At 41.8% G+C, this 23084-nt stretch overlaps 1 protein-coding gene across 1 annotated transcript in view; it reads left to right on the top strand.

The window, feature by feature from the left end:
• Frem2 (FRAS1 related extracellular matrix 2) overlaps positions 1-16970 on the top strand; it is a 135803-nt gene extending 118833 nt beyond the window's left edge. The window contains 11 exon segments of the mRNA XM_051176925.1: positions 108-411; positions 2174-2305; positions 2569-2900; positions 9401-9593; positions 10136-10240; positions 11554-11681; positions 11759-11893; positions 12588-12714; positions 13666-13853; positions 14064-14210; positions 16061-16970. Of these exon segments, the coding sequence (XP_051032882.1) occupies positions 108-411; positions 2174-2305; positions 2569-2900; positions 9401-9593; positions 10136-10240; positions 11554-11681; positions 11759-11893; positions 12588-12714; positions 13666-13853; positions 14064-14210; positions 16061-16570 (2301 nt within the window). The 3' untranslated portion in view covers positions 16571-16970.
• Positions 16971-23084: the final 6114 nt, after the last annotated feature.

The following is a 23084-nucleotide window of genomic DNA, read 5'->3' as shown; positions in this document are numbered from 1 at the left end:
GTTGGGGGGGGGGCAGCAGTGAAAGCCTTAGGACCAAAGGAGCTTGAGAAGAGTCGAGTCCACGCTACTCTCTACTTTGGGCCTAACACAGATCTGTTTTCCTCTAGGCTTGCAACCCCAAATATCCAGACTATGACAAAACTGGCTCTATTTGTGCCAGTGAGAGCATCAACGACACTTTGACCCGATACCGGTGGTTGATTAGCGCTCCTGCTGGCCCGGATGGTGTGACCAGCCCTATGAGAGAGGTAGACTTCGACACCTTTTTCACATCATCCAAAATGATCACGTTAGACTCCATATACTTTCAGCCTGGCTCCCGGGTTCAGTGTGCAGCTCGTGCAGTGAACACCAACGGAAATGAAGGCCTGGAACTGATGAGCCCCATCGTCACCATTGGCAGAGAGGAAGGTGAGAGACTTTCCCTGTGAAGGTTGCTGAAACACTGCAACATGGCAAACATCTCATTACTGTGCATAAACTCCTTCAAGTGCCCATGTGTGTCATAGAACTCCACCTAAAGATGAGCAACCAATTTTACAATAGTCTTCACAAGCACCTGTGGTGTGCTAGGTAAAGAGCAATAAAGGAGGGCTCCCGTACTCCAGGGGCCCATGGGAAAATTGGAGACACAGGTAGTTTGAGTCTGGTCCCACACAGAGGAGCTGCCGAGGTGAGTCTTGAAAACACAAGAAGTGACTCTAAGAAGCACAAAGGAGGAATATGAACTCTCTGGGAGTGACAAGCCTAAATATGGGGGAATTTGTGAGAGAATATGGAGGAAGAGTAAGATCTGGACTGGAGGGGGTCCTATACCAGGTAAAGAGGCCCCCTGGCTGTATTGCATGCATGGGAATCTGCTGGGGACACAGGTGAAGGATGATGTAGGTAGAGAGCCATGTGCACACAATCTTACCTCCTCACCGAAGGGAGTCTGGGTTTGAAGCTGGAGCCCAGCACACGGGGTTAAAAGTGCATAATAGAATATGGCTAGATGCAACACTGTCAGGAAGTAATCCTTCACCCTGAGTCGAGATGTTTAAGTGTGGTTTTGTTGTTGGTTTGGCTTGGATTTGGTGGGTTGGGTTTTGTTTAAGTTTTGTTTATTTCTAAGTGTATGTACATGTGCCTGCATTTATCTGTATGCTCCATGTGTATGCGGTGCTCACTGAGGTCAGTAGAGAGTATCAGATGCCCTGGGAGTTACAGATGGCTATGAGCCACGCTGTGGATTCTGAGAACTGAACCCAAGTCCTCCACAAGAACAGCCAGTGCTCCTAACCACCGAGCTGTCTCTCCAGCCCCTTGGGTTTGCTCTTAGAAGTGCTGAGAATGGAACCCAGGTTCTTACGAATGTTAGACACCTCTGTCTTAGACTCTATTCCTAAATTAAATGTACATGCACATTTATATTTAAAATTTGTTTACTCTCGCATTAAGGAACTGTGTTTAGGTAGCTGGGTTGATGGCTCAGTGGTTAAGGGCATGTACCAGAGGACCCAAGTTGAATTGCAAACACCAGCCTCAGGTGGCTCACAGCTGTAGGTCAGGCTCCAGGGGATGTGATAGGCACCTGTGAGATCGAGCACACACACGTGTGTGTGTGTGCACGTGCACACGTGCTCGAGTTTGCACACAATTCTTTTTTGTTGTTGTTGTATAAGTATATTTAGGACTTGAAATTATAATGCAGTATAGCTCTGGAATCAATTCCAGCACTGTTAAAACACACACTCACTTTTAGTTTTATTCACCAATAAGTAATGTTTATTATAGCTAATATTTAATACATATTTCATGCTTCGTCATATTGTTCTAGAGTAACGTTCAGATTCACTTCGTTTAACTATTCTTTGTATTGTATTGAATTGTATTGTATTTCAACCATTTTCATCTTATCTGTCTACATTATACAGTAATTTTGTGACTGTGTCCCTGGCCTAAATGGTCATCATATAATAAGTCAGTATGGCCAAGGACTGCTGAGAGGTCCCAGAGTGCATGCTGTGGTCGCCTCTCACGCAGTCTTTCTGCTTCCTTATGACACACATTTTCAGCCAGGTCTTAGATCACAGGGAATTTTAAAATATAGAAAAACTATAGCACCAACATTAAACCATCCTTTACCTGCTGTCATCTTCTTTTTAGCAATAACGTGCTCGTTTTCTTCAAGGTCTCTGTCAGCCCCGTGTGCCTGGGGTAGTGGGAGCCGAGCCATTCTCTGCTAAATTACGCTACACTGGTCCTGAGGACCCAGACTTCGCAAACCTCATCAAGCTCACTGTCACGATGCCACACATAGATGGTAAGTACCCTGGGAAAAGAAAGGCCTTGAACACATAGACGGTAGGTATTCTGGTAAAGCAAGACCTTAGGAGTATCTTGGGGTATTTGTAACCTCATTTGTCTCGCTTCCCTAATCTTCAGTTTGCAAGCTGACTTTCAAGTCCACCTGCCTCTCAACTCTTTCTACCCAGCTCTGAAAGTCTGTCAGCTCAAAAAGCATTCTTTAAAACTAAAATAAAAATTCAGTAAGAGCAGACGGTGCTTCCCTGTGCTTCCCTGCAGGGATGCTGCCCATCATCTCCACGAGAGAGCTGTCCAACTTTGAGCTGACCCTCAGCCCTGATGGCACTAGAGTTGGCAACCACAAATGCTCCAACCTGCTGGACTACAACGAAGTAAAGACCCACCATGGCTTCTTGACTAATGCCACGAAGAACCCGGAGGTCATGGGTGAGACCTATCCTTACCAGTACAGTGTGCCGGTCAGAGGTTCCAGTACCTTGCGCTTCTACCGAAACCTGAATCTAGAAGCCTGTCTCTGGGAGTTTGTCAGCTACTATGACATGTCAGAGCTCCTGGCCGACTGTGGAGGCACCATTGGGACAGATGGCCAGGTACACATTCCAACATATGAGCCTTGCTCCTGGGACAAACCCGCTGCTGTCAGTAGTTCTGTCAGTAGTTTCCTAACCTCAACTATTATCTTGGTATTGTTAGTCATTAATCACAGAGGGACAGCTGGTGAACTGTATCGAAATCTGTCATATTAATGTATGAGAGATACACAAAAATCCTCCTCCCACACCATCAAAAGAACACTTCTAAAATAATAAGTAACAGTCTCCACTTAGGTTATAATTTTTAAAAATCTGAAGTTTGCATTGAAAATTTGAACTAAAATCTTGACATAACAAAAAGTTACAGAGGCCTATGTGTTAGCCGCAAATAATGTGCAGAATGCACCATACCTTTCAATATTTAGCCAAGGGGAGTCTAATAGAATTGGCAGTCCCTGAAGGTATATTTCAAAAGGCTTTATTCCTGCAGGGTTAAACATAAAATAAAGGGGAAAGTCTCTGGTAACTGACCATCAGTTTACCCCTACAGCAGAGCTGTGGAACTCAACTATCTCAGCCACTGTTGATGTTAAATGGGTAGCCTCTCATGTTGTCTGGAAGCTAGTGGGTAGCAGCTGTTAAGACTTGTTGTCCTCAAAAATCAGATGAGTCAGTAAATAGAGTGAATTAAGTGAAGGCCCAAGTTAAAGCAGCAACATAAAAGTGGTGTGAAGTGGTGAGAAGAATCAAGGTAAAGGTGGTGTGAATTGGTGGGGAAGAGCCTGATACTGTAATCAAGCAAACGCACAGTTGACATTTGGTTCTGATGCATTCTATCTGTGTGTCTCCAGAGACACGTTACATAAAGCCTTCGTCGGGGTAGTCCATTGGGTACTTCTTCCTCCTTCTGTCTTTGCCACATGGAAAGGGAAAAAAAAAAAAAAAAAAAAGGAAAGAAGAGAAAAGCAAAACACTACCTCAGCCTTCTCCTCATACATCACACACCCTTATCTCTTCCTCCCAGAGCTTGTGCAGTCATTATAAAATCACTGTCCCCTTCCTGATCGCTCCAGACACAGGATCAATTGGCATAAATGAAATAGGACATTGCCACAGGACTGCACTGTAGTCAGTTGGGTCTCTGTTGGCTTGGCTTGCTTCTCCATGTTCCAGAGTGTCTCTGTGGGCCTGTTTGTGGTCTCTTTCCACCCACGGGAACGTCTTTTGTCTTCCCCACATAGTGGAACTACATGTCTGTCTTTCATATGTCACCCGGATAGCTAGTTTTCCCAGTGTACCCCTGCCTTCACCCTGCTAAAGCTTATTCTGCCTTTTAGAGCCAACTGTAATATGCCAAACTTGCTTTGACAGAGAGGCTTGCCTCTGAGGTGTTTAATTCTTCAGACTAAATCTGGTGACTAAATGTTAAATGTTCATTTAAACTGAAGCGACTTTGCTAGGTTTTTGTTTTGTTTTGTTTTTCATTGTCGTTGTTGTTTTATGCTCATCATTTGTTGAATCATTTGGGTCCAGAGATATTTTGTGTTCAGTGACCTCAAGTAACTGAAGCCAAGGCTGTGTTTTTCTGTTGTTGGGCAGGAACTGGCAACTGGCAGTTTAAGCCAGGTTTGTCTTTCGTGAAAAGGGCTTGTATAACACACTAGGAATGAGAGCAGGCACAACCTAAAGTCGGTCAATCATATTTATTTATTTATTCACACATATGGACATTTTGCCTGGTACCCACAGAAGTCAGCGAAAGGCATCAGGTCCTATGGTGTTGAAGTTATGGATGGCTGTAAGCTACCATAGGATTTGATAGGACTTGAATCCAGATTCCTGGAAAAGCAGCTAGTGCTCTTAACTACTGAACCATCTCTCCAGCCCCCAGATTATCCAGTCCCTAACCATTTCATATAAGCCTTTCCAGTGGATGGCCAACATATAAGAAACTCTTCTGAGAAGTTTTTCTAAAATCAACCTAATGACGGAATGATGGTGATCAACAACAATGAGAAGAGATCCGGTGTGACCCACTGGGGTCCCAGGTTCTATTCTGAAATTCTACAGCCTTCAGTGTAATCTGCATGGTAACAAGCTGGTGAAACACATTGCTTCCACTCTAAAAGCATAGCTTAAAGGTGGACACCTCACTCACCCCTACATTCTTCCTTGGCTTAAACTTCAGTTTCTGTACAGGCAATCATCGATGCCTTCCTATTTTCTCTCCATAGCATACATACTGCTGAACCAAGGGTAAAGGAGAAGAAACAGAAGTTAATATAAAAGAAAGCTAGCCCTCCAAGACATCCCCTTCCTTTTCCTCCATTCCTTTATGAGTCTGGGTGAAGAAAAATGGTCAAATGGTAGTTCCAACAATTAAGATAATAGCACTAGCATGAGGATATAGCTCAGTTGGCGGGGTGCTTGCCTAATATACATGAAACCCTAAGTTTAGCCAGCATCACACAGACCAAGTGTAGCAGTGTTCACCTGTAGTCTCAGTACTCAGAACTAGAAACGAAAGAACTAGAAACAAAAGGCCAGCCTGGGCTACATAAGACCCTGTCTCAACCAAAAATAATAACAATGATGGTGACAGAATGATAATAACTAATAAATTTACACTTAAATGTGTGCCTACCACTTTTCTAAACATATTGTATATACCCATTCTTCCTAACCTCACAATAACTCCATAAAAATAAATACCACACCCCACTCCACCCACTCCCATTTACAGATAAGGAAAGAGAAGCAAAGAAAACTCAGATAACTTGTCCCAATTCATGGTAGCTTGTGTGTCTGTGCTGGTAACTCACTGCGTGCTTATCCTTACATGTAATTGACTATGAAAACAGATGTTTACAAGAAAGCCAACTGAGCTTCCTTCTATCTCTCAAAGATAAATGTTGCATAGTAACCATTATTAAAACAATGTGCAGCCCTGGCTGGCTTGGAACTCATTGTGTAAAGTAGGCTGCCATGGACTCAGAGATTCACCTGCCTCTGCCTCCTGAGTGCTAGGATTAAAGGTGTGTGTCACCATACATGCTAGACTCATAACTTGATGGCTTCATGATGTTTCTCTTTTGAGCATTTATTCATAACATATGTAACCATATTTCTGTGGTTGTCCATTAGTTTGTGTATAATTCCATGTAGCAAGCATCCCTTGAAATTGTCCTTCATTGTACAAAATTAATGGCTCAATATTGATGCCTACCCAGGGTCTGTGCCTTCCTCTGATTTGCCAACCTATCAGTAATTAGGCAGAAGCCAAGGTCTCCTTGCTCTTAATCACTCTTTGATGGATGTTACTCATAGAATTTGGCTAAGAATTTGAAATAGTCCCCTCAACTGAGCAGCTAACTGCACACTGTGAGACTTGAAGCTTTAGCTTTTGATGGTGACATTTTTGTGGGTTTTGTTTTTTTGGGGAGTTTTTTGTTTGTTTGTTTGTTTGTTTTGTTTTGTTTTTCAAGACAGGGTTTCTCTGTATTGCTTTGGTAGAGCCTGTCCAAGAACTAGCTCTGTAGACCAGGCTGGACTCGAACTCACAGAGATCCACTTGCCTCTGCCTCCCGAGTGCTGGGATTAAAGGCATGCGCCACGAATACCTGGCAATGGGTGACATTTTTATATAGTCACCAATACCTTCATCTTGATAGATGTTTGAGGCAATAAAAGGCATAAGAGAAACACATCACAATAGGGGCAGTTCCCACCAGTGATATCTCTGAACAAGAATTCTAACAATTCTTTCAGGTAAATACAAACTACATATTCTGCATTAAAGAGCCATATGCATATGCTGGCAAACAATTTTTCAATGGTTTTTGTTTCTAATACATGTGGCCTAATTAAAAGACCTCGGATATTGGAATCTATGTCTGTGCTGCCCAGTGTGATTGCCATCTGCTATGTGAGACAACTGAGTATGGTGTCTAGCATGGTAACCACCAGCTATGTGAGGCTAATGAGCCTTCTAAATGGAGACAGAGTAACATGTCTCTGTATGTGTAATGCTACAATGCCAGCCCCTACCCATCTCACATGCAGAGTATCCCCCTTGCTCAGGCCCTTAGGCAAACTATCCTCAGTAGCAGAATATGAATTTGACAATGTGTTACTTTGTCCAGTATATTTGTTCCCTTTAAATATAATCTTAAAATTACTTTTTGCCCATGTTAATAAACTCTAAATGTCAGTAAGGGAAATGCCAGTTCACTAATTGGACCTCAGTTGATGATTTGTACCTTTAAAGGTCCTGAGGTCAAGGTTAAAAGGAATTGAATGCTCTGAAAAGTGGCATCAGAAATTAATGGTTGTATTGGAGTTTTCTGTTGAAGAAAAAGTCAGGTAACTGAATGACTGAAGTAGGTTCCATTTCATCTCCTGTCCCCTTCAGGCAGAGATTCTAAATAATCAAGAAAACCTGGCCCTAAATAAGAAAACAAATTTATAAAATGAGGGGAGGTCCTGTGTCCAGAAGTCACTACATTGAGAATTAAACAACGTGAAGCCAGGCATGGAGACTTGTTATCACAGCACTCAGGAGGCTGAGGCAGGAGGATTGCCACTAGGCTACATAGCAAGTCCTGAAAAGTTAAATAAAATCAAACTAGAATCATGCAGAATGATATATTCCAATAATCTTATTGAGAGTAAATGCTAAAACTCCCCCCTGAACAGTGCTCCGCGTAACATCTGGTGGAGAGCATGTCAATATTGGCAATTACAAAGCCACATCCTCTAATTTGAAGTCCATACCTGAAGCCTAACATTTTAGCTGATGGATTATTAAAGTCACAGAATAAGAGATGAATCATACTCACCAGTGGCATATGAAGTGACCAAGTCACTTTCCCAGACAGCCAAAGTGCTAACTGACCTTTAGAACTCACTGTTTAGTGGTAATAATTAAGGCTGCTCTTGGAAAACGTATCTTAAAGCATTCAAGTTACAAGGCACTGACTTATCAGGGAGCAGGGTGTGTCTGCTTCCTACAGATGAGAACTAAGAAGTTGCTCGTCTGGTGGGTGGTTCCTTCTCATTATGTGTGTTTTCATGACTGATTTGGATTGTGTGTGTGACATGAGGACTTTGCTCTTAACTCTGTGATAGTGTGGCATATATCATAGTGCAGTTCTCATGATAGAAATGTGTGTCTAGTTCTTATGTCGATTCTTTGTAGGAGACTAGTTCCCATAGCCTGATTGGAACATCCAAGAAGAGTCAAGTGGCTATTTCCTCTTGCACAGATAGGTGTTGTGATTGCTGCACTGGTCCTTGGAGCATTGGGAGATTACAATGCAGTCATTTCTGTTAGGTGGTTTTAGGACTGTTCCTCATTGTATAGAATGTAGTAAAGTGTGGGAAAGATCAACATGGGCTCAGAGAGTTCTGGTGAAGAGGGGGATGGAGAGATGCTCTGTGGTTATGGGCACTGGCTGCACCTGCAGGGTTTAGTTCACAGCACCCATATGGTGGTCACAACTGTCTATAGCTCAAGTTCCAGTGTATTTGATGCTTCTGAAATCTGTGGGTACCAGGCATGCACCATGTCCTACACATACATACATTGAGGCAAAACACACATGCATATAAAATAAAAATAAGTTTTCAAAAATTCTGGTGAACTTGTCTAATTTCTCTGAGTCTTCACTTTTCTACCTCTTTGCTTTCTATCCATCATCTATCCATTCATCAAACTACCTTGCATACATACAGTTATGAGAATGAACATACTAAATAACCTCATTAGTAACCAATGCATTGTCTGGAAATTGGTAGATACTTGATAAGTGTTAATTTATCCTCTTGACCTCCCTTACCCCATTGTTGAATACCAGAAGAAAGAAAATATAAAATTCAAAGACAGTTCATTTAATTGTTTTGAAATATCATAACTGTACCATGTCATTGCTAAAAGTTTGTTTTCACATCTTTATGTCCATCCAAACTTCCTCTATATAAATAAAAATGAAACAAATCATAGACACATTTTTCATAATAGTTCCAAACTCACACCATTCCTGTGATGAGGATCAATAAAATGGAATGTATCTACATATCAGGCTGTTATCCCTTAATAAAAGGAATAAACACATTGAAAAATGGCACTGGCAAGACCCATTTTTGCATGTTCAGAAGAGGCAAATACAGGGCGTGGATGAGTGGTCACCGGACCATGAGCAAGGTGACTTCTCCCGGGTTCTCGATTCCCATGGAAGTAATGAGAGGTTCCTAAAGTTAGTTGTGGTGGTGGTTGCATGGCTCGTTGGACACATCAAAACCCTCTTGACTTAGCCACCGAAATGGGTGAATATTGTGGTATGTGACCTGTACTTTGATAAATCTGCTGTAAAGTAAAAAGGACTGCCTTTGCTGAAAACAGTGTTTATTTTAAGGAATGTTGGCGCACATCCCTGCTGCCTGTGACGGTGGTAACAATGTATGTAAAGTGAGGAAAACACAGTGGTGTAAAAAGAGATGGCTTCTGCAAAACTGGGCTGGTTTGGTTAGCACTGATGCAGATAATTTCATTGTTTTAGGTCCTAAACCTAGTGCAGTCCTACGTGACCCTCCGAGTTCCTCTTTATGTTTCCTACGTGTTCCATTCGCCTGTGGGAGTGGGGGGCTGGCAGCATTTCGACTTGAAGTCAGAACTCCGGCTCACGTTTGTGTATGACACGGCCATCCTGTGGAGCCACGGAATCGGCAGCCCACCAGAAGCCGAACTCCAAGGTGGGTTGGTGCGACTCCTAAAGTGACTTTCTTACCTATTATGGTAATGATTCAGGAAGGTAATTTGTTTTTATTGCACGTAAAAGTAATGGGAGCACCTTTTAATACATTTTATTTTTATATCCACTAATAGTGTGACTTTTTAAACCGTTGTCATGCATAGAAAACTCTTGTTTAACAAAATCATACCAATGCCTCAAACTTTGCATGAGGTGTGAAATTTAACTTCTTTATTTCAGGTATACTCCACTCTGTCTATTTTAAGTGACAGCTTGGTTTTTGTAAACTAAAATTGTAAAAAAAAAAAAAAAAAAAAAAAAAAAAAGTACCATAGTCATTTTAGTCATTTGTGTATTTTATAGTAACTTGACTCATATTAGTTAATTCATTTGCCCCCATTGCTCCTTATAAAAGAAACTTGTACCACATATTATTATATTATTACTATTACTATTATTTAGAATTCATCCGCTCATAGAGGAGAATCCATACCCTAGGGTCTCTGGCCACCTGTATTTTTACACTCTCGTGCTTCTCTGTAGGCTCGCTCTATCCGACCAGCATGCGCATTGCTGAGGATGGACGCCTGGCTGTGAACTTCAAGACAGAAGCTCAGTTCCATGGCTTGTTTGTGCTGTCACATCCTGGTAAGCCTATGTCCATGAGCAGCCACCTCCCATACAACTATATGAACATCTTCACATCCACACAGGTCTCAACACGCATCCTAGCTATCATTGAAGCTCTTTATTCATATGAGTTCAACATGTGTAATTATGTCCTTAATGCTTGGTCATTGCCCACCAATACCTCACTCTATTGGAAAACTATCGCTACGCAAACTTTCAGAGAAGATGTAACATCCCTGAATATACAGAACAGAAAGCCTTCCATAAAGCACACAGAATAACTGTCATTTCTGGGCTTTGTTTCTGTAATAGAAAAAAAACTTCATTTCAGTCAATTCATTTTGCCAGCACATTTCTGCTCTCCCCCTCCCCCTGCACCCTCTCTAGGGCTGTGAAAACCTTTGAATGGAGACAGAAGTGGTATTTTGCTTTCATACTCAAGCTTCAGACATGTTGACTGCGGTCAATAGAAATAGAGACTGGCTGTGCTTTGAATACTGATAAGACATCTGCCAAAAGCTCATACTTGTTTGTTTTACAAAGGCTATTTCATTAGAAGTGGTTCATTTTTTCTTTCGCTTTCCACATTGTCCAGTTGGTTTCCCATGTTACTGCAATGCCGCTTCTATTGGGTTGGAAGAGGAAGCATTCGCTATCTCTGCAGCCATCCTTTTTCTGTGCACAAGCTCTAAGAAAGGAGAAAACAGCTGAATGTCCAAGAAGAAAAGAGGGCCTGTTGTAATTTTTTAAGCAGAATAATCTGTAAGAAACACAGGACCAAAAGGGCCTCATATGGTCTCATTGTGGTGATGAGTTCTTGGAGAGCGAGGATTTCCTGGACTTTGAGGTGTCCTCTAAGTGCCCACCTCTCCAATGAACTGGATCTGTGATTAGCCCCGGTTGCAGGACATCAAATTAGATTAGAGTTCATTCATAAGATGGCTTTGCTGATGGAATATCTTAAGTTCAGCTCATGGCTTTGGTGTGCTCGCCAAGCATTCACTCAGCCTGGGTTGCCCTGCACGAGACTCCCTGGAGAAAGAAACCTGAGCACCTACATTTTGGCTTAATTATGTAGACCAGAAAGGCAGTAAATGAGGAGTCCAAAGTCTCCATATCTAGGAGAGCTTTGGAGAATCCCATAGTCATTCTCTGCCCAGGTTTTATTATTATTGCTGCTGTTGTTGTTTTTCAATGTAGACAAGCATACCAACCTTGAAGACTTGTAAGAACGAATTAAAAACTAGGTGACCCAGTACTTTGGAAACTGCATGGTTGTAGACCTTTTCAATTCAACCTCTAAACCATTGTGACATTTGGTATTTTTCCAGCCTCCTTTACCAGCTCAGTGATCGTGTCTACTGACCATCCAGGCCTCACTTTTTCCCTCCGCCTCATCAGGAGTGACCCAACCTATAACCAACCAGCCCAGCAATGGAGCTTTGTGTCAGACTTCGCAGTAAGTGTAACCAAGTCCTTTCTCTGCTGCCCTCTGATGACACTACACATTTCAAATACCTTCTCCCCTCCTCACAGGTTCGAGACTACTCAGGCACATACACTGTAAAGTTGGTGCCTTGCACTACCCCACCCAACCTGGAGTACCGACTGCCTGTCACCTGCAATCCCAGAGAGCCTGTCATCTTTGACCTTGACATTCGATTCCAGCAGGTATATATCCCAGAACTATCAGAATGGAATCCACTTTATTCAAAGTCATGATTTTCTTTAATCAGCACATGTGTTTTCACAAGTGGGTGACCTTTAATTCTCGAATAGTGAGAGAAAAGGAAGTTGGACAGGAAGGAACCAAGGGGGAGAAAAGGAGAAAGGGACTCTCTTTTGTCTGCTCTTATTTCAACATAAAGCTATAGTCTCAGTTTGTGGAAGAGCTATTGAGTTGTTATGTAATCTTACTTCTCTCCTGCAATGGTCTGTCTTGGAGGTGTGACAATTTTCTATAGAAGTCTACACTTCATAGTATTCTCAGTCTTCAAGTAATATGAGAATCCACCTCATATTACATAACTGGACTAGGCATTTGCAAAAGTCGAATACCAGCCTTGGTCCAAGAACTTATACTGTTAGCCTCCTGCTGACCATATTTTAAAATACTTTACATATGTGCTCTGATCAACCTGTAGATACAAGTGCAAGTGATGCCACTTACTCTCACTCAAGAAGAAGAAAGGGTGTAACATCACCAGTTTTGTTTCACAATAGCAGAATCAGAACGATAGCTCCTTAAGCTACTTTTGCTGGACACCACTTCAAGGACAAGTTCTGCATGGCAGTGTGTGATGATAGTGTGTCTGTGAGCAATGTGGTCTGTGCTTGTAGACACCAGGTTTCCCCTTTGGCTTAGGTCAGCGACCCAGTTGCAGCCGAGTTTAGCCTGAACACTCACATGTATTTGCTGTCTAAGAAGAGCCTCTGGTTGTCCGATGGATCCATGGGATTTGGGCAAGAAAGCGATGTTGCTTTTGCAGAAGGTAACACTTGCCAGATAAGAAGATGACTGAGCTGTCCTGCATGACTGTGATGTTCTGTTGCCCTATGTGGCTGTGGTGTTCTGTTGTCCTGTGTGTCTGTGATGTTCTGTTGTCCTACATGTCTGTGATGTTCTGTGTCCTGTGTACCTATTATGTTCTGTTGTCCTGTCTGTGGTTTGTTGATTTATTAACATTTCCAGGAGGAAGCCTGTAGCCTCTTGGACATGATAGATATGAATCTGTCTCATTTTGACTTACACAAAGAATAACTAATATTTGGTATATGACACTGAATGTTTTTTTACATTCCAGGAAATATAACCTCCATCTAAATTCCCCAAGTGACTTTTGGAGAAGTCTGGGTTTTTTGCTCATTTGTTTTCCAGAATTCTTTTTTAATTTTCTTATGTTGAAATGTCTGGGCTGTGTAATACCTCAGTGGTGAAGACTGTGTCTCTCTTGTTTGATGCTATATACTCAACACCTAGCAAAATACATGGGCTGCAGCAACAGCTGTTGAGATGTAGGGTGCAATGTCAGGGGCTTTGCTAAAACCACCTTCAAAAGTAAATGAACTGAATTAGGCTTTTTAGTGATGTTTTCTTTCTTAGTGTTCTTTTAGGTTGTATTAGTCAACATCTCACCAACTAATTAACTCATGTAAATTGGACTTTACCTACAAGAGATGCTATAATATCAAGTGATAGATCAGACCTTTAGATTACTGCCACACAGGTTGAGAATCAGGGGTCGAGAATCAATATGCTTTGCTTCTCTGTGCTTAGTCTACAGGGTCCTGGGAAGTAGAGCAGATCCTGAAGTTTACACAGAAAGATCCTCAGTGTTCAGTGACATGTTAGGGGGCAAAGGAAATAAGCCATGTCATTGTTGTCATTCATAGTTCAGGGTGTTACCACATGTAACGGAACTGCATTTCTATCTCTGTTTTAGGGGACATGATTTATGGTCGCGTCATGGTGGACCCTGTCCAGAACCTTGGTGACTCCTTTTACTGCAGTATTGAGAAGGTGTTCTTATGCACAGGGGATGATGGCTATGTGCCAAAGTACAGCCCAGAGAATTCAGAATATGGCTGCCTGGCTGATTCTCCTTCGCTTTTACATAGATTTAAAATTGTGGTAAGTGCTTTGACCCAATGAACTGTATCAAATGTCAGGGATAAGCCTTCTTATCTTATATTTTAAAACAATATTACCATTTTATTTAAATTACATAATGACTTTTTTTTTTTTTAACTGTGATTTGTACTTGCCCAAAGTTACAGGAGAACTTTGTCCTTGCAAACTTATCGTTGGCACAAAAGTAACCATCTTCCTTCTTGCTTCAAGGATAAGGCTCAGCCTGAGACGCAAGCTACCAGCTTTGGAGATGTCTTGTTTAATGCCAGACTGGCAGTGGATGACCCTGAAGCCGTTCTCTTAGTGAATCAGCCTGGATCAGATGGATTTAGAGTAGACTCCACACCACTCTTTCAGGTAGGTCCAGACATACAGTAGCTACATAACTAGTAAGAACTTAACCTGCTGCCTCTGGCATAGCATAGGGAAATGGAAATACAAGCAGTCATGCATGTAGTGAATGGGAAGAATGGGAATGTTTAATGCACCCTAAATTCTATTATCTCATTAATGTATTAATATAGGACAGTTTAATGGCGGCTGGAGAGATGGCTCAGTGGTTAAGAAGAATATACCTCCACCTTCTGCATTTGTGCACACAAAATACCCATTCACATAAAATAAAATAAATAATCTTTTTTCCCCAAAGAATGTGTAAAGAAGACTCTTATTCAGCTTATCACACATGTCTGACAGTTGAGCAATTTACTTTCCTTAATCAAAGTTTTTTTTTCCTGTGTTTTTATGATCCATCATTTTTGAGTAAGGCCTTATATAAACTGAGAGGCTCAGAAAAGCAGTCATGGACAGGAAATAAAATATCTACTCTTGAATATTCCATAGACCAAGACCAAAAATCCTGTCCCAGAGACAGAAGGTGTAAAGAGATATAGGTAGTTATGATGATGCTAGACAGACATGCATGACACCTAGAAATGTGCCTGTGTCGTGGGCAAATGTGTTCTTTAGGATAGTTATGGGGAAATCCATACACAAACAGGGGACATGTGTTATTCTTTCTCAACCTCAGGTAAAACTGTGTGTGTGTGTGTGTGTGTGTGTGTGTGTGTGCTAAAGGAAGGGAGAGAGAGAACATATACCCACATTACAGGGTACATACCTGTGCACACATGTACACATGAATGTGGAGGTCAGAGAACTCTTTGGGTTCTCTTCTCAGGAACTGTCCACCTTATTTTTGAGTCAATGCCCTGGAACTCACCAAGAAGGCCAGGCTGGCTGTCGAGTAACCCCTAGGAGTCCAATATTTTCCATCTTCCTAGTATGGGGACTAAGGCTTTGGGCCACCATGTCCAGCTCTTTTACTTAGGTTCTGGGGTCCTCAGGCTTGCAAGGCAGTGCATTATCAACTGATCCATCTCAGAGGAAGGACACAGAGAAAGCCTATTTCTTCCTCTGAATCTTTTCAAACAAGTATTCTACCATTTTCATTCTGAACTCTTAAAACAGCTCACTTTCTGAATATCTCAAAGGATTATTGTAAAAACATTCCTTTTTCCAGGTGTTGGAAAAAGCTTAAAACGGATTTGCCTGTAGGGTATGGTGGCATCACTTAGGAAGCAGAGGCTAGCATATCTCCATGAGTTCCAGTCCAACCTGGTCTACACAGTGAACCCAGGGCTAAATTGTGAGACACTTTCCCACAAAATAAACTAAGAAAAAACCTGATTTCCCAACCCCCCATGGTTTTGCAGGTAAATAAGTAACTGTGGATAAGCTGAGGCTCTGAAGGTTTGGGGTGTGGGTCTTCCTATAGCATTAATCAGATGAAAAAGAACTGAGTATGTTCTTATCCACCTACTTTTTAAATTAATAAGATAGACTGAAAGATCAGAAGAAAATTTACAGTGTTTTTGTGACTGCAAACGCAGTACATAGCCACCTAAAAGTAGTATTAGGATGGTCTGAGGGCATAAGGCAGTGATATAGCACTTATCTGGCATGTATAAAGACCTGATATCAAACCCCCAGACTGCAAAAAACAAGGGTAGCGTGAGTTACACAGAGTGCATTGTGGAGTTGGGGTGCTTGATACAAAGCCTGTCACTGAAGAGTGTGGTGTAAATTAATTCACAGACAGAATGATCATTTATAATGAATGCTGTCATTAATTTCTCTTGCAAATAGTTCTGATATTGGGCTTACATGGAATTGAGCTTCCTAACACATAGGATTGTGTTTTCTAGGTTGCTTTGGGCAGAGAATGGTATATACACACAATCTACACGGTCAAGTCAAAGGACAACAGCCATCGAGGTATTGGCAAGAGGAGCCTGGAGTACCTGTACCACTCTGTGGTGCATCAGGGACATCCCCAAGCAACTACCAAGAGCTGGAAGAAGAGAGCAATCAGGAGCACACCCTCACTGGCACGGGAAATCGGTGCTGAGAACAATCGGGGGACAAATCTCCAGCATATCTCCCTGGACCGTCGTGACAAGAGGCAGGTCCCCTATGGAAGAATTCCTCCTGATGGCATCCTGCCCTGGGAGCTCAATAGTCCCAGCTCTGAAGTCAGCCTTGTCACTGTCTTGGGAGGCGTTGCGGCGGGATTGCTCATTGTCTGCCTGGCTGTGGTTGCAGTCCTTGTGTGTAAGAACAAAAGCATCAAGGGCAAGAATGCTCCCCAGGGCTCTGGAAGCAGTGAGCCCATGGTGCTTCCACAGAACCACTACAGTGACAGCTCGGAGGTGTGACCACCTGGTCATGTGCCTCAGAAAAAAACTGTGCAAGAACCCCAACTGTTTTGGGCCAGCAGAAGAGAATTGGAACTTCCCATGACATAGGTGCTTAGAGACCCTGACTGTAATAGAAGATTTTGATTTAAACTCCACTGCATTATACATGCATCAAAGGTCAAATCCAGGCCACCTCTTTCCTGCTGCCCAGAAGGCATCCGAGATGCTTAGAGCCTTGGGTGGATGTCAGGGGAGGTGCTTCTTATTTTAGGCATCAGTGGAGATGAACCTACTCAGTGATGCTCAAAGGTGCTAAAGGACTCTCTGGGATGTCTGAGAGACATTTCCTGTTATGTTATTGTTACATTAGTGGGGACTTTTGACAATGCAGTTATCACATTGTTTATTCATTGTATAACTAAAGAATCTAATTAGTAGTCCGAAAGGGTGATGAACACACTGTTATGACAAGTTTTCTAATCCATGAAGACAGCATGAAGCCATGACCAGGGCTAGTTCAACCCACAAATCACCTCTTACTATTGGGAAAACATAGGAAAAAAATGAATAGAAAAAGGGAAATGCCTCATTTGGATCAAATAGCTTCTCATTCTCAGACCTCATTTGTCTTGTTTGCTTATTTAACATTAAGTTAAACCAAAGAATATATTAATTCTGGAAATGATTTTTAAGAGACTGGTGTGTTTAGTATATAGAAGCAGCCACACTCTTACTAATCAACCTCACTGGTATCCAGCCTTAGTGGGGAGCGAGAGAGTTGTAGAATTGACAACAAAGAGATGCCATAGAGTTATATTCACCACAGGACAATGTTCTTAAGAATTGAGCCTAGATGTTTGCAGTACTGAACCCATAAATAATGAGAAACATCTCTACCAATGGTGAAGGGTGAAAGTAGAACTGATCGGCATGCCATGTACAACCAGAATGCCTCTTAGGAATGCTATCTAAAACAGTGACAGCAGGTCATGTTAGCCCTCAGGGTAACACCCACACAACAACATCCAGTGCTTGTAGCAACCATCAGAAATTGTATTAGGTTTATATCTGTCTAAGTAATGGGAATCTCTATACATGTCACTCCAGAAATTGTCTCGGAGGTGGCCGGTGATGTCAGTCACACTCTCCATTGATCCAGGAATATCTGTCTAGCCCCTCTAGTTCAGTGAGGCGGTGCTATGAGATTCCCCCTATGGGACTTTATCTGTGGTTTGTCACTTTGCTTATTCACTGTGTAAAAGTTTCCTTGGCACTGCCTATCTCTGCAGAAATGTGTTTTTACCCTACATCAGAAATTCTGTTCAGAAGAGGGGCATTTCGGCAGAGTTATGGCCACATCCCTAAAACCTAGTAAACATATTTCATACAAAGATGAAGTGCCTTTGCATTGTAAACATAATCCTCCAGCGTTGCATGGAGTCCTTCACACTTCAGCCACACCCTGGCCAGGCTGGGCTTCCCGGTAGAATGGAGATATATGGAAGGCAAACTTCCTCACTGTTGTTCCTGTATGTCAGTAACTGTCTGTGAGTACCTGCCATCTTTCAGTTGAGAAAGGGGAGTTACACTTCCTTAGGGAGAGGAAGTGAGTGTCTGATGCCTGCTTCCCTTCCCACTCTGTGTCTTCCAAGGGATGAGGTAGACTCTAGTGTCCTTCTATTGGGGAGCTTCAGGAGTTCTTTTGACAGCCCAAAGCTTCCCCCACCCCCAAGAGGACTCAGGAACACAAAGCACTGCCCCACCCCAGGGTCAGATCCTGTGGTTTGTTATCAATCTTTCTTTGTTTTACTTCTGGCAGATACTCAGCCCCATGCTTGGCTACCTCCCCTAATTTGAGAATTAGCATGATACCAACAGGGTAGGAATTTTAGCTACTAAGCTTTGGGCTCAACTTCTGAAGAATGTTAGAGTGACTATCTCGGTTAGCTGTCTGTCACTAGCAGTTGAGAGCTTCCAAGCCTGACAGCCCTGTGATCTTCAGATCAGGAAGGGAATATTTGTGACACATCATTATAACACTTTTTAGCCAGGCAGCTTTCAATACCAAGTTCCAATCAACCTTACATTGTTCTAACAAAGCTATTGTCTATAAATTAGATGGTATGTTAAATACAAAATAAGTCTATCCTCTCCCCGCCCCTAGACAGGAAATGTCAGTATTCTTTCTTTCTCCCCATCTCTCTCCTGTTTTGTTTTATTTGTACTTTTTCATAATTTCAAAAATATCTATTTACTAAATATGTTGCTTAAAATACAGTAATTGTTTAAGAAGTCTTCAATAGGAAAAGTGTTCTTTAAATAAAGTCCTTGTTTCCAATGTTTTTTAAATATTCTGTTATTTTGAGAACAAATATATGAAGTAACTTTCCATAAAGAATAGGAAGTCAGCAATTATAGTTCTTGATTTCCTCCAAACCTCCTGAAACAGGATAACATCTGTTTAAAAAGCAAAAATAAATGTTACCATGAGTGCCTCTCCTAAGCACATGAACAAGAAAACATTAAAATGCATGGGTAATGGGATTACACATGCTAGGTGCCACTCTACCTCTGACCTACAACCCTCTTAACCCTTTCTTAAAATTTTGCTTTGTGGCAACCTAAAAAGTTGTCCTGCCTGGTTGTGAACTTGCTCTTTAGCTCAGGCTGGCCTTGAACTTTCAATCTTCCTGCCTCGGTCCCCAGGTAGGGAGACTTCAACAATACTGCCTAGAAAAGTACTGCCCTCTCATCTAAGATTGATCATCATTCTGAGCGATGGCTGGGCACTGGGCTACTCACCCTTTGAGCATCTGCTAATCAGGCAAGGCTTCCTTTGGAGGAATGTGTCAGTATAGAAGAGAATCCTCTCTATGTCTGTGACCCACAATGAAAACCGCTTAGAATATCAACATTAGAGTCCACACTTTTAATCATAAAGATAATAGCAAGTTCCATATGAGCACTGTGAGTAAAGACCAGCACACAGCCTGGTGCTTGTAAAGACTCCATGTACACTCAAAATCAAGTGAACACCTGTGAATGGCAAAAAGGTTCTGCTGGGGGGTGGTGGCACACACCTTTAATCCCAGGCAGAGGCAGGCAAATCTCTGTGAGTTCGAGTCCAGCCTGGTCTATAGAGCTAGTTCCAGGACAGGCTCCAAAGCAATATCGAGAAACTCAAATAAATAAATAAATAAGTCTGCAAAAAGTTTCTATCAAGCCACCTTACTGTGTGTCCTTCCCAGGGTAATAATTTCAAAGTCAGTATTTAAACATGTGTAAAGCCGGGCACTCCAGAGGCAGAGGCAGGTGGATCCTAATGAGTTCGAGGCAACCCTGATCTACATGGTGATAGTGAGTTCAAGAACATGTAGACAGACTATGTCAAAAATAAAAATTAAAAAATTGGGGGGTTGGGGATTTAACTTACTGACAGAGCACTTGCCTAGCAAGCACAAGGTCCTGGGGAAATTTTTTATATTTTAATGTAAAAATGGCTGGGTATGTTGGTACAAGACTTTAATACCAACCCTGGGGATTGAGAGGCAGATGGATCTCCATAGTGAGTTCCAGGTCAACCAGAACAACATAGAGAGACCCTGTCTCAACCAAACGAAACCAAGTATGTAAAGATTACATAGAGCATGGCAAGGTATTGGTTGGCAAATACCTTGAATCCCAGCACTCAGGAGGCAGAGGCAGAGGTAGGCAGATCTCTGTGAGTTCGAGGCCATCCTGGTCTACAGAGCTAGTTCCAGGACAGGCTCCAAAACAATATATATATCCTGTCTCAAAAACCAAAAAGAAAAAAAAAAACCATAAAAATGGTTACAGAGAGTGCCCGGGGTTAGAGTGTTTCCAGGAGGAGGAACGTGAAGTGGCCACGTGGCCATTCAGAATTCAAAGCAGAATCACGGAGTTTAAAGAGTTGCGGAGTTCATTTTGAAAATCCATGCTTAGTGTTGACATGGAAACATTCAGTCCTTTGATAGAGAGAAAACAGAATATTTGTAATTATGCAAGTTCTTTACAAATTGGAAATTCTCAGGATTGTATGACTTTGAAAGCAGCCACGGGACCATCTTCTTGTGCTCATTCTACCAGTGATAGCAACCATGAGACAAAGAACACAAGAGTTTTCACTGAATTAATACAAATGAATGGGTCTCAAACGTCTAGTTTCTCACCAGCACTCAGCTGTATATAGTTAGGAATGAAACTACAACTACTGCTTTTAACAATGCTTGTGGACACATGCACACAAAAAGAATCTCAATAAGAAATTAACTATAACATGGGTGATTTTCAAGGTCAACCTAAAGGTCATTTGTAAAAACCTATGTGGGGGTTTCTGATATTCATTCAAAGGATAATCTATTTCCTTAAAATGTTTTCCTAGATTTACATGATAGGCATTTCAGGACAGACGTATCAGTTCACAGCCACACCACTGTGTCCCCCACCCCCACCCCTTCCTATCAGAGAAGGGAAGGTTGGAAGGGTTGAGTGGCTACTTCCATTTTGATCAGAAATTAAAAGTAGGAAAGTAGGACATGTTTTCTTTCCTTTTCCACTGGAAAGACCACATAGAACACACACACATAAAGACAGAGAGATGGGGGGAGAGGAGGGAGAGAGGACAGAGGGGGAAGTAGAAGGGGACAGAGAGAGAGGGAGGAAAGGATGGAGAGAAAGAGAGATAACTAATTCCCTAACAAAACTGGATAAAATAAAACATACTAGTATGATTCCTTTGGTTTTTGAAGAGCTATGTTTTCTGTTTCTCCTGCCATAGGAGTTTGTTCAATTCCTTTTCACTCAGTTTTCGCAGTATTACGCTGTGTTAAACACCAACAAGAAACTATCCCTGCACTGGCATAGCTGTCTCCTGCTGCTGCCTCCTTTTTCTTTCCCTCCCCCCCCTTTTTTTTTTTTAACAGAATGGACAAGATTTTTCTGTGGTGCATCTTTTCCACGTCTCTAGTAGCACCCTCCATTTCCTTCTGAGCATTCTCGCCCATCCTAATACCACATAGCAGGTATGATGTGACCTTCCAGCATAAAATGTATAAGATATTAAAGGATTAGAGTGGGGGAGCCTTCCTGCCCCCCTCAAAAAAGGATCATAACTGAATGACATGGTGGCCATGTGTGCCTCGATTTTATTGTCTCAAGATAAAACAAAACAAAACAAAAAACCCTTAAGGACTTCACTAAGCATGAAAGCCAAAATCACATATATAAAATTCATGAGATCAGCAGCCAAGAATGTCAACAGCCTTGAGTTGTTTAGAATTATATTTGTTAAATGCCAGTGATCTGCTATTAGCCAGACGGTGCCTTCTCTGACTACATGAGAGCTTCAGCAGGCCAGGTAGAGTTCTACAGGGATTTATTTTTTTTTCCAAGACTTGGACACTCCCCCACAATGTCATTGTGTGTCTTAGAGAGAGAGAGAGAGAGAGTAAATTTTTAACTAACAAAAGTAAAGAACATACAGCAAAAATGACTTACATTATAGAAAGTTAGTCTTGGATTAAAGTAAAACATGTTCTGTAAGACAGACCACTTGACCACACAAGAGTGTACAGCAGCCCTTCCTGTGATGGGACTTAGAGCTTCTGACAAGATTTTTTGTTTTTGTTTTGTTTTGTTTTGCCAGTTTATGCATAAAAGAAAGCTTTATCCAGGGGAAGGGCTGTGTTTTATAATTGTATTAAGGACTTCCTCCCTTCCCAGGTGCCTTCAATACATTAACAAGAATGTATTTATCTACCACTGAGAGGCACATCTATGTCATGGAATTATTTGCAGCCTCTCCTGTTTCCCATGGTAATGCTTCAGAAACTGACAGGGTCCCATTGTTTCATGTATTTGCTAAGTTACTGCATGTTTCCTGAATATTAAAGTTTATTCCTGGAGCCATTTCCTCTTAAATCCTTTTCTTAAATAACTCCTTCTGTCATTTGTCCTATAACTACACCTGCTTTACTTTAATATAAATAAAAGCCCTTCTCATGTGTGTTGAAATGACAAGTCTACTGTGATGTGTTTCTGTAGCTTTTGTTTGTACTAAAATGACAAAGCTCCTGCAGGTTGCTAAGGACAGCACTCTGGTTTTGGATCTGAGCTCATACATGCCTCTTGGTGGATATATTCCACCATCTTTCTGAAAAGGATAGTAAACAAATTCTCTTAGGATAGTCTCACAAGTCCCGGTGCTTGTCTACCAGCTCTAGCAAGATATAGTCAAAGGCCTCTCTGGCAATGTATGTTTCAGTGAATCAAGTTTGAAGTCACTAGTGCTTTTGTTGTATGGTGGTTAGACCCTGCTGTGATTAGGACACCTGACCTACCTTCACTGAGGAGGATGAATCCACCAGCTTTATTACCAATGTTGATTGGCCACCCACACCCAGACTTCACATAAACCAATGATAATTCTGTTAGCTTAGATAAAACTTCTGTCCAAGAGAATAGAGTCAATTCTGGCCTAGAAATGACATCCCAATTGGGAAGGGTCACTCCT

Source organism: Phodopus roborovskii, unplaced genomic scaffold (genome assembly GCF_943737965.1).
Source record: "Phodopus roborovskii unplaced genomic scaffold, PHOROB, whole genome shotgun sequence".
Classification (NCBI taxonomy): domain Eukaryota; kingdom Metazoa; phylum Chordata; class Mammalia; order Rodentia; family Cricetidae; genus Phodopus; species Phodopus roborovskii.
The sequence above is the reverse complement of the archived record's forward strand: the minus strand, read 5'-3'. Positions and strand labels throughout refer to the sequence as shown.